Here is a 12,867-nt window from a genome sequence, read left to right as displayed (position 1 = left end):
AAGCTGGGACGAGTAACAGGCGCTCACTCTGTTATGCGGCACTCGGGATTCGACCCGCCAAACTGCCGACCTTCCGATCGACAAGCTCAGCGTCCTAACCCACTGAGCCACCGCGTCCCTATAATAAATAAATAGATATATACAAATGCAAATTAAACAAATATCTTTCATTTCTCTCTGGCTGAAAAATGTTAGTTTTTTGCTGCAACATTTAGAACCTCAAAATGGCCATGTTATAATGAGCTTGTTATGGTAAATTCTGCTAAGCTAATTGTGCACGATTGTGTCATTGAAAACTGCATGTTTAGAAGGAAAATTTGGAATATACAAAGCTTTCTCTTCCTCTTCCATAAACCAGAAAGAATATGGGATCATTTTTGATAAATGGCTATTTATTTCATGATTTAAAATAGCAATGTCTTCAATTCTAAGTTATGAAAGGCATATCTCCCTTTAAACTGTCATATGGTTTTGGTAAATTTAAATTGAGACATGGATTATTATTATTATTATTATTGCTGTGCTAATAAATGGGCCATTGGTATTACTCATGCAGATAGTTTGCATTTTTTAAATTGTGATATATGTATCTTTGCTTAGTTAGACAGCATAGTTTGTGGAGTGCATTATAGATTCTGTGTACTTAATGGGAATATGCTAAAACTTAAATATCAGACTGCCTTTTCATAGTGAAGATTAGCATTTTTTAATCAAGAAGACGGGTAAACAGCAAACAACCTTATACTTGCTGTAGAAATGATGTGTTACATTGACCACTCTTTAGACAGAAAAATAAATTTTAACATTTTAATAAAATAAATGTGCTTGCATTTATATCAAAATCAGACTTGGATAGCCTAAACATATGGATGCTTAGTCTCAGGCAATTCTAATAGGAACAGATCTGACCTAGACCTCCCTGAATAACATGAGTCAGACTGTAATTCTACATTTTTAGTCATGCATGCCAAAAGCAAAGTGGGGAAAGATGTTTAATATACTACTGAACCTATTTGGAAATGTCTACTATTGCTCAGAAAGAACGTGGCTATGACTACAGAGGAGTGGTTTTGGGATAACTTTCTGTTCTTTTTGAGGGTTAGTGCACATGTTATGACAGTTGCATAGGGATGTTTTGACTTGCTGTATGAGAGGGCTGTGGTCACGATTTTCCAAGTCATTTTGTATATAGCCAGTTGCCTCACACATTGGATGGATTCTGTATGTTTTTTTTTTTACAAGTGGCCGTGTTTGCATGATGAACCACAGCACATGTTGACAGCTCACTGCATGATGACCGCTAACATGTGGAGGGAGCTAAATGATATAACCCCCTGTAAAATGCCTGTAATGCACAATTTATTACTTACAGAGTTGACTGTCATGATTTGCTTGTCATTTTAGGAGTTCTTTATTTGTGTAGTTCTAAAGAGCCAGCAAAATCAGAGGTATATTGTATCAGGCATTCTCTCCTAGCTGTCCTAGCACATCAAATAGGCCACCAAGTATGATATTAACGATGGGGGCAATATAGTCAGATAACATCATTTGTTACAATGATTTTTGGACTTGAGTTTCATTACTATCCAGAGCAAAAGTCATGATAACAGAGGATGTCCCTAATCTCTATACCAATCTAAGGACCAAAAGTCCAGATGAGTGTGTTGAATCAGTCTTGGGTATAGGACTGTATGTCAAGGGTCATCAAGGAACAATCTAAGGACCAAAAGTCCAGATGAGTGTGTTGAATCAGTCTTGGGTATAGAAGAGCAAGATGAAGTGACAAGCGATGCTGTTTCAAATACTGGGCTTTCTCAAAGAGCTTTTTTTTTTAAAAAATTGTTAAATACATTCAGAAAATACTTTTCTATAATATTAACTTGATAAACTGTACCAGGAAGCCTTGGTGATGTTGTCTTGTTCTCTGAGTGCCACAGGCCTTGACCATTGCATCTCACTCTCATGTGAAGCTGCCTTTTAAGATGATTTGGAAGCTACATCTACTCCAGAGCATAACAATTATTACATTGTTATAGTTAAGCCCATATATCTATTCTGTAGCAATTGCATTGCTTCGCAGCAAACTTCCCAGCCATTCAAATTGCTGATTATTATCTATAAAGCCAAGCATGGTGAACACTGAGTTTATTAAGAACCTTCTTTCTTAGAAAGATTTTGCATTTCTTGTGAAACCATCTAACAAGGGCCTGCTAAGGCTCTGTCCCCTTGAAAGATGAGAATAGTATGGGCCAGAAGTCATTGTAGAATGTTCCATGTATAGAGGTGCGTCACACTCTTTTGCTGAAAATACTTCTTTTTTTCCAGTGGATAATGTGAGGGGAGAATGAATGACTTTGAGGAGCAGGAGAAAGAGCTGCAACCAAGGCAATGGCAGATAAAATAAATATGAGTCTGGGCCAGAACTGTAACTCAGGTAAGCATCTCAGACAAGACCCTCCTAGTTCTAATTAAGATAAAGGGAGGAAGGGTTTTGTTTGAGACATTCAGATTACAGTTCTATCCCAGACTCAGATTTCTTTTATTTATTAATAAAAGACCTCTCCTCTTGCTTGAAGAGTCTCACTGTTGTGATTCAGGGTCAGCCTGTGGGTTCGGCAGTTGGGTCGGACGACTCAGAGGAGGAGGGGGGTGTTGAAGACCTTGCTGAGGGGGTTGAAGATCTTGCTGATGAGAGCCCTCAGCCAGGCCCCTCCCACTTGGTCACCACGGAGACCCAGCTGTGTGAGCCTGACAGCGTGGATGAAGATGAACCACAGCTGGCCCTGTTCAAGGACGCCTGACGCAGGAGGCAGTTAATTAGGAGTAAACAGGAAGGCAATGGGGCTCCTCGGAAGGAGGCAGAGAGAAGCCATGCCCTGAACTCTATATAAGGGGAATGTGTGGGAGGGCTGGTTTGCTGAAGGCAACCGCTTGGATAGTTCCTGTTTCTTAAAGCTCCTGTTTCTTGGTTTGTCTTGTTCCGTTTGTTTTTGTTGCAATAAATTTGGCAGGCGTAATTCCAGCCTCTTGCCTTCTTGTAAAAGGGGTTGTCCCTGCCTTTTCTGCAGGGCCGGTAGCAGGCTGGTACAGAACACTCACTGAGTTTAAAACTATTGTGTATTAGTTGTCTATTAATAATTGCTCTCCTGCCCCAGTGGAAGAATTTTACATGGGCTAGATCAGGCATGTCAAACTGCCAGCCTGTGGGCCAGATGCGTCATGCCAAACATACATCACACAACGTCACGTGACATCGCGAGTTTGGTATGCCTGGGCTAGATGATATGAGAACTGTGTGGAGAGAGTTTCCTCCTTTAAATTTCTGGGAGTCTATCTCTGCAAAGATCTTACCTGGAAAGTTAATACAACCCAGGTGGCCAGAAAGGCCCAACAGAGACTTCACTTTCTCAGGGTCTTGTGGAAGAACAGGGTAGAACAATGGCTAATGACCCTCTTTTACCAGTCTACTATAGAGAGCGTCCTTTCGTACTGTATTGTGGTTTGGTATGCTGGTCTGACAGCCGTGGATAGGAAAGCATTACAGAGGGTGGTGAGCATAGCACAAGACATTGTGGGCTGTCCCCTGACATCACTGGATGACATCGGCAGGGCTCGCTGCCTTGGAAGAGTGAGGAAAATTCTCAGGGATGACTCACACCCTGGACGGTATCTCTTTACTCTCCTACCATTGAGTAAGAGATATAGGTGTATAGCCAGCCGTACCAATAGGCTGACGAACAGCTTTTATCCATGGGCTGTTAGGCTTTTGAACGGGAAATAATTTTATAAACTTTATGGATGATTGACTTGCGAGGCCGGTGTGTTGTGCAATTAGCTCACATGGTGTAATAAAATGGAGGGCTTGTGTCACTGTAAGTTGGGGGTGGGGGCACGAAGGGAGGCTCAGCCAATCTCAATGTATACATGGTTGTACTTTGACAATAAAGGTTCATTCATTCAACTTGACTAAAATGGGGAAACAAAATGAGACAAAATAGACCAGTGGAACTATTAATTAAAATAAATCTGCATCATCCAGAATGCATTTTAATTAGTTTATTTGTGTCAATGGCATGAGAAACTGTTGCTACTGTAACCAGCTGTGCAGTTTAATTTTATTCTTACTACTGGAACTTTCCCGTCTCCCTTTGTTGTTCATAATGGAACTGTGATAGTGAAGTGCTAGATTTTATATTTTCAGTTCAGGTTTTGTGGAATGTAGGGAACCCTAGAAATCTGCTTCATAGTAAATGGTGTTCCCCATATCAGCTTTGCTGATGTGTCTGGAGGTGATATAATACAGTGACATTGAGCATTTAAGATTAGTGTGAAAAAAAAGCTAGGTGACATTTGTTTGCTTAGGCCAGACATGTCAAACACAAGGCCCGGGGGCCGGATCCGGCCCGCGAAGTGCTTTCGTGCGGCCCGCGAAGCCATCCTAGAAACAGTGAGGGAACGGCCCCCACTGCTTTGGCCCTGGCCCAGAGACCCTCCTTCTGCCAGAGACCCCCAGATCCGCCCCACTCCTGCCCAGGCCCCCATAAACACCCTTGATGCGAATGAGGTAGAGCTGGCCACGCCACCCAGTAGGCCACGCCCACCCTGGCCATACCCACCCGGCCCCCTGAGGGCAACTGCAATGCTGATGCGGCCCTCAGTGAAATTGAGTTTGACACCCCTGGCTTAGGCAGTACTACTAATGGATATAGAGAAATTATAGTCTGTCTGTCTTTCTTTTTGTTGTAGAATGAGCCTGTAGAAGTTAATGTTGAGTAAATGGAATGAAACCTGCATTTCTCGGTTCTTATGATCTATAGAACCAGGAAACTGAAGCACTAATGAGGACCTCTTATATGGCTGATTAGATATATTCACGGTTGTGCTAGTTTGCTCTACAACGTTGGCATTTATCCAAATTTGCAAATGTTCCTTCTGAAATTGAGATTTGTTACTAGAAGGTAGAGGTGAGCATAGTACAGAAGTGACCTACCTCTAAATATATTAAGGTTTCAAAATACAGTAATCCTAAATCACAATAATGATCGTGAAAAACCTGTGATATGTTAGCAGTGGAAAATAATCTTTTTTTGTTTGCCTAGATTTGAATTATAATTTGACAGCAGATGTGGCAAAGAAAGAAAAAGGATACCCAATCAGAGTTTACTTCATCTCTTCTGGAGAAGCAACGGGCCAGATCATAGAACAATTGCAGCTGTCCTATATGCAGAAGAAATGCTCAACCTACTTAGCTTTTGTAAAGGTTGGTCCATGTTTGACTCATGTTATATATACTTTTATATTTTCACTTACCACAAATTAGGCCTGAGATTATCCGTGGATGAAAATGGATCTAGAATGCATTCAGCTTTCTATTTCTGAAACATTAGTAGGGCTAAGAATAAGTACCACTGAAAGATTGTGTAAGATTGTGTTTTTAAAAATGTGGGAGTTTTCTGTATGGTTATTTAAAGTATTTTAAGGGTACAGGGATAAAGGAATGTCTCCACATCAGGTACTTTTGCAATAAGAAAGACAAAAGTCTGTCTCTACCCTGGAAATGTAGAATGTAGATGAACTAAAAAAAGCCCAAAAGATTTTGGATTCCTTCAAAAGGCTAGAGCAGTGGTGGTGAACCTATGGCACACGTGCCAGAGGCAGCACGCAGTGCCCTGTCTCTGGGCATACGTGCCATTGTCCCAGTCTCACCTCCCCCCACAACCCCCTCCTCACCAGCAGTCCCCCTGGAGAAGAGTCTCCCCCGCTCGGGGAGGGCTCAGTCCGCATGGAGCAGTGCAGCAGTGCAATGTAATGAATTCAAATTAAGAGATTGTAGGGAATAAAGAAAAATAACCTTCACTGAATCCAGTTACAGATAGTCCTCAACTTACAACCATTTGTTTAGTGACTGTTCAGAGTTACAACAGCACTGAAAAAAATGACCTATGACCGTTTTTCACATGATGACCATTGCAGCATCTTCATGGTCACATGATTAAAGTTTGGATGCTTGGCAGCTGGCTCTTCTTTGTGATGAATGCTGTTTCCCAGGGTTTTGTGATCATTTTTTGCGACCTTCCCACAACTGAAGTCAGTGGGGAAACCAGATTCACTTAAAACCATGTTACTAGCTTAACAACTGCAGTGATTCACTCAACAACTGTGGCAAGAAAGGTTGTAAAATTGGGCAAACTCACTGAATGACTTTCTTGCTTAACAGCACAAATTTCATCCAGAACCACTTGTGTTATATTTTCTTAACTTAATATTTTCTGTTATATTTAAATAAGTAAATTGACCTATCAGTAACATATATAAATGTAGGTAATATTCTACCAACTCTTTAATGAGTGATTATTTAGCAAAATTAGAAATCTGACTTTTCTAAGATTTGAGCTTTGACATAAAGCCCATTGTTTTAAGAAAGGGTATTACAAATGTTACAGTTTCAAAATATAATGCATTTTATTTCCTTCACATATTCATTGTGTTACATAATATTAGATCTAATGATTTTATTAGGTTCATTATTTTCCTGATTCTTTAATGGTATCTTCAATCTGTAAGGCAACTTCTGAGTAACAGAACTTTTGTTCAGATTTCGTATAGCCATCACTGATTGTGCAATAATTGCTATTCTGGAAAAAAAAAGATCAACATTTTTCCATTTTCTAATGTTTTAAATATTTGGGACTGCTGCTACTTAATTCTTTAAAAAGGGTATTCTTCTAACCAGCGTATATATATATATTTATTAGATAATATCAAACATCAGTTCCAATTCTATAAGAGAAAAACAGGTTTTATGAAAACAAGACTGTACTTGGAACTGGGAACTCTAAAACTCTAATATTTTTTCCTTTTCACTTAGGAGTTTTTTTGTGACTTCATACTCTAATTCAGCTAGCCTTTCTAGTACTTTCTAAATTTGCTAAAACTGTAGTTCCTAGAATTCCCATTCATCATGCTAACCGGGACAGGACTTTTTGCAAGGCAAAAGAATAATTGGGCTTTTCTGAGGAATATTGCCCAAGTTATTTATTTATTAAAGTCATACCTGGCCTTTATTTTGGGGCCTGAAAGTGCAGTAAATGGAAAGAGAAGAGAAGGATCCATCTTTATATTATAATCCAAACAGTAAGCCTCTGAGGAAGTTTTAGATGAAAGAGTAGTTTAAAGTCATCTAAGGAACTCCAAGGTTATTATTATAATTATTTTAATCCCATTTATATCCCGCCCTTCTCCGAAGACTCAGGGCGGCTTACAATCTAAGCACAAATCAATGTGCTTAGCAATAGCCTTCATTCTATGTATATGCCTGCTTATTAGGGCTTTCGGCCTAATTGGCAACTTGATATTAAGATGCAGAAGAGTACTCATCATGCTACATAAAAGAAGAACAACCTTAAGTCCTTTAGACAATCTTACAATCTTCTTATGTTTTAAATTTTCAAAAATTAGTCCTGTCTCTGGGTGCTATAGTAAATCATTTCTAACAATATTTGTTAGTTAGTCTTGCAGATGTCACGAGGGTCTATCATGTGTCAAGCACTATGTTGAAGAAATGGGTCTGGGAATCAAACATGAGAATCTTCTTGTGTAGCTGTTTGTTTATTTATTTATTAAATATATTTGTCATTTTGCTGCTATTGGTAATAAAAGTAATAAAACCATGCAAACACAAATATTTAACTGCAATACAAATACAAATTACAAATTATGACTAAAAGATGGGGAGGGAAGGAGTAAGATGAGCAAGGGGGGGAGGTGGGATCTGCTATTGGTCCATCAACTACCTCCAGTGTAGTAGCACTCCTTTGGGGCCCCAAGCTATCTGGGAAAGCCAGGTCTTCAGGCGTTTCTGGAAAGCCAGGAGGGTGGGAGCCAGTCTCACTTTCAGAGCAAGACATTCCAGAGGACAAGGGCAGAGTAGGCTCGTCTCCTGCCCCCTGCCAGCTGGAATTCCCTAACCAATGGGGTCCTCAGCATGCCTCCTCATGAGTGGAATGGGCGACTCCCTGATTGTACCCCCCCCAACCTGCTTTTTTCAGAGATTGTCCACAAGGGACACCAATGCTGTTTCTGTCCCATAACGGAGCTTGAATCTGAACTGGTCCACAGCAGGGCTGCCAGGCAACATTCTGCAGACACAATAAGGGTAGAATAATAAAGTTGTTGCTGAACTGTTAATTTTTGGGGCTTGAACAATATTTAGCCACTCAGAAGCAATATAATACATTTCAACTGTGTTCTGAAAAACAGTTATAAGTTTAACAAATAGCTAGCCATTCCCTTAGCAGATTATTGTTGTTGGTTTTTTTAAAATGTCCATGTTCTTACAATCTTATCTCCAAACAAGGCATTTTTCTTTGTAATTAAAATCATTTTAAGATGGTAGTTCTGTCTCTTTACTTTCCAAACTGTTTTAAGTCAGTAGCAAGAATACAACAGCTGCTTCTTTGCACATTTACTTGCTCCCAGGAGTAGACTTTCAAAGATGATTTTGGCTCTGTTCCAGTTGCTGCATTGTTTCACAAATGTGGATCTCCCTAATTCCCTCTGAATAAGAGGTAGTAATAGGGCCGGTGGGGGGGGGGAAGGGGGCTGTAAGTCTTGATATGATATCAGCTTTCTTTCCAGTACATATACAATGACTTGGTGACTGAGTTTGCTTTTTCCTTGTTCTCACACCATTCTTTTTCCTTCTGTATTGTATAAGTTTTAGGCTAGATTGTCTTGTTTGTTTGTACATAAACCTTTATTTGCCTAAAATCAACAATGATTAAATATGGAGTATTAAATACAGTGCTTTAAGTAGTACAAAATAAGAGTGGGATATAAATGTAACAAATAGACAATTGCAATACTTTAGAATACAAGGTATTGTAATGCAGCATTGACTCGTTTTCAGAAGCATATAGTGTGAATATATTTTTCATTCATATTTCAATCCAAAGCAAAATTAAGACACATTCCTATTTTTCTAGCCAACTCCATGTGCTCAACAGAGTTAAGATATTTACTAATAAACATCTTCTATTTTTTAATAATTTGCAGTGGCATTACTAGCAAGTATAGAAATAACAAGTGATCATTTCAACCTATTAGGAAGAAAGATGGATTTTTTCCTTTGGGAAAAAAAACCCCATTAGGTAGCATTGGGAATTCTATTATAAAAACAGAGGGGCTTGGAACACATAAAAAAATACAGTGTGGCTTTGATCACCTGGTCATGACAAGCATTGTGATTTTCTTTTTGCTTTGATCTCTTTTACACAAACAGTTCTGGTTCTTCTCAAACTTTTATATATCTAACATTAAGAATGAATTAATTTTAAAAGCATTACAAAAACAAAATAATTGTTAGGCCTTTTAGAAGTTGGGGAAGAAAAGAATCTGTTTCGTAGATTCGGAACACAGAAATACGGATACTTTTTTCGTAATTTGTTTTCAACTATGAAAGTTACAGTTGCTCAGTCCTAAGTGAAAGTAGTAAAGTCTAAATTGTTTTAAACTGAAAATAGCAGAGGAAAATAAAGCTTATTTCTCTTTCCATTATCATGTTAATTATAATGCCAGTTATGAATTAAATTAAGAATAGAATGAATAGTTGTTTTACTGAATTTATAGATAGTTCTTTTTCTTTCTAACACAAGGTAGCATTATCATTCTTTAATGATAATGTCATCCTGGGTTTGTTATAAATGATCACTGTAACTTGTGATTGTTGAATGCCAGGCCTTTGTAACAGCTTTATCTGCATATCTGCAGTTAAGTCAGGCCCTTCCTTATGTTTTCCATAAATGTTTATCTCTGTAGTTTGTGTTATATAGTTTGTGTTAATGTTCACACTGTCTTGATGCTGCTCACAGCTTCTGGGAATATAAAATTAATAACTTAACCAATCAGATATACTTAGTTCTAAACATTGGCATCAATCTAAATAAACCATCCTGTCTTCTGGAGTAAGCATGATTCTGCATGGCTTCTCTTTATATGGATTATCCTTTGACTGAAGATGCAATATTTATTTTTATTTATTTGATTGTTAAATTTATTTGCCACCTATATCACCATGGGGCTATCTAGGTGGCTTACAACAATAAAAAGGAAGAAATGAAAAGAATGCAAACAAAACAGAAGAAAAATAATAGAACAATAAAAGAAAACATGAAAAAGAAAACAATGAAATACATCAATACAATAACAAAAAGATGGAGATCAGGGAGCAAAAGGGAAGACGGAGTCTGCCATCAATCCAGCAGCCACCTCCAGCATGGAACTCCCCCATTTGGTCTCCAGAGCCAGGTCTTCAGGTTCTTGTGGAAGGATAGGAAGGTGAGGGCAGGTCTTACCATGGAGGGAATGATGTTCCAAAAGAAGGCTGTTGAGGCAAATAAGCAAATATCAAAAGTTTACTGTTGGTATATTTCATTCCCATCTGTCTCCAAAGCTTCAGGGCGTCTTAGAAGAGCCCATTTTTAGAATATAGAATAGAATGGAGCTGGAAGAGACCTTGGAGGTCTTCTAGTCCAGCCCCCTGCTCAATCAGGAGAACCTATACCATCTCAGACAAGTGACTGTCCAGTCTCTTCTTAAAAAGTGAGTGATGGAGCACTCATGATTTCTGGAGGCAAGCTGTTCCACTGATTAATTGTCCTTACTATTAGGAGGTTTCTCCTTAATTCCAGGTTGCTTCTCTCTTTGATCAGTTTCCAACCATTGTTTCTTGTCCTTCTCTCTGGTGCTTTGGAGAATAGTTTGACACCCTCTTCTTTGTGACTGCTATCATGTCACCCCTATTTCTTCTTTTCTTTAGACTAGCCAAACCTAAGTCCTGCAGCCATTCTTCATATGTTTTAGTCTTCAGGCCTTTGATCATCTTTTAATAGATTCTGTGATAGGTCTACAACATCTAAGCTGCAAAGACTGAATATACATACATCTCTTTGTTGACATCTAGTAGCATTTCTGTTTTTGCACTTCAAATATAATAATCTGATTCTTTGGCAACATTCAGATCCAAATTCTGGAGAAGGAAGTACATGAAATGAGAGTATTTTGCCTCTTTCTGTTGGCAGTTGGTTTAAACTTAGAGAAAAATTGTAGGGGAAAGATGATACGATAGATAACCAGACCTTTAGGGATTCCTGCTAAATACACTGATAGTGTTTGCAGTCTACTTTAAGAAGACATTTCTGATTGGTTTCTCTCTTTATAATAGTTTGACATTTTTCTCTTTCTTATTAGTCACTTTTAGCACTAGGCCTTGTAAATAGCTTGGAATTAAAAGGCAATTAAGGCAATTAGTTCTAACTCAGAGGAATATAAATGTTGAGAATGTTTTTTGTGGCACTTGCCAAACTTGTTTACACTGGAATTGGGATGCAGGCTGTATGCCCAGTAAAAGGCAAGGTCTGTTTGGTTGGCATTGCGCATTTGGAAATTATGTTCAGGCACGAGGGAAAAGAGGTGGAAGTATAGAGTGGTAACGATGCAGTTCCAATTTAGTGAGCGTATGTTCTTCCAATCCAGTTGGCTGATGATATTGTTACCCCTTTTTTCAAGGTAAGAAGTAATTTGCTGAGGAAGATGGGTGATTTAGAAACGTGAAATACAAATAAATAAAGGCAGTCCCAGAGTGGATTGCAGCTTTGAAACAAATTGTCATTGAAATCAGAAAGATGTCATCTAGGTAATGCATGTGTTGGTATGCGCTTAAATACAGCCAATGGAACTCTGCTAAAATTAACTCTTTGCATTTTGCAATGGAGAGTTTTGAGAGTGGGGTGAGTCAATCTGAGCTATATCTTTTTTTCCTTTTACCAGTAGTGGGATAAAACTAAGAATGCACATTTTTGGTTTTATCACTGTCATTATACTTGCTAGAATTTAAAGAAACAGAACCAGCTGTTGTGTGTTCTCTAAAAGGCACATTATTGTAAGCCGCCTAGAGTAGCCTCATGGCGAGATAGGCACCAAATAAATTTAACAAACAAAAATAAAATGTGCAAACAATCTAACAGCTATATAGATGTGTTAAACCATGGGTGTCAAACTCGATCGTGTCACATGATGTATCACGACATATGTTTTATGCCTTTTTGGAGCCAGGGTGGGCGTGGCCTGCGCATGATGCATCCAGCCCATGGGCTGCCAGTTTGACACCCCTGTGCTTAACCATTTTTAGTGGTTCTCATCCTGACCCTACATTGTTGATGATTGCTGTCTGTGTTTCTTGTAGCCATGCATCTAGTATTAATATAAAGGACCCTATCAAATTTGCAGACATCAAACTGGCAAAAATAACTAAACCTTCAAAAGGTAGGGTCAAGATCTTGACACGGGGTCTTAACAAAATGAAATTCAATAGTTAGAAAAGGTTTTACACTGAGGCATGAAAACCAAATGTACAGGTGCAGAGTAAGTGGTACCTGGTTCAATAGCAGTGACTGAGAAAAGAATGTTGGAGTCCTAGTGGACAATCACTTAGATATGAGCCAGCAGTGTGCTGCAGCTGCCAAAAAAGCCAACACAATGCTAGGCTGCCTTAACAGATGGATAGAATCAAGATCACATGAAATGTTAGTACCACTTTACAATGCCTTGGTAAGGCCACACTTGGAATACTGTGTCCAGTTTCTCTGAAAAGATTATAGAGAAGAGCAACAAAGAGGTTGAGGGCTAAAACATATAAAGAATAGTTGTAGAAATTAGGTAGGCCTAGGAAAGCAATATTTCAATATTTGAGGGGTTGCGACATTTCCAGCATTTGAGGGTGGGGGGGCGAGGTGTCAACCTATGGAAACTAATCAAGGAGAGAACCAACCTAAAACTAAGGAGAAATTTCCTGACAGAGCAACTAATCAA

General features: G+C 38.8%; 1 protein-coding gene across 1 annotated transcript in view; it reads left to right on the top strand.

Annotated features, from left to right (window-relative positions):
• Nucleotides 1–12,867, top strand: part of ITGA9 (integrin subunit alpha 9) — a gene marked incomplete at its 3' end in the record, with an annotated part of 248,178 nt that overhangs the window by 81,442 nt on the left and 153,869 nt on the right. The window contains exon 15 of the mRNA XM_081345406.1: nucleotides 5,100–5,260. Within this exon, the coding sequence (XP_081201532.1) occupies nucleotides 5,100–5,260 (161 nt within the window). The remainder of the gene's footprint in view (nucleotides 1–5,099; nucleotides 5,261–12,867) is intronic.

This window comes from Vipera berus (assembly GCF_964194415.1).
Source record: "Vipera berus genome assembly, chromosome: Z".
NCBI classification, from domain to species: domain Eukaryota; kingdom Metazoa; phylum Chordata; class Lepidosauria; order Squamata; family Viperidae; genus Vipera; species Vipera berus.
This window is presented reverse-complemented; position numbering and strand designations above follow the sequence as displayed.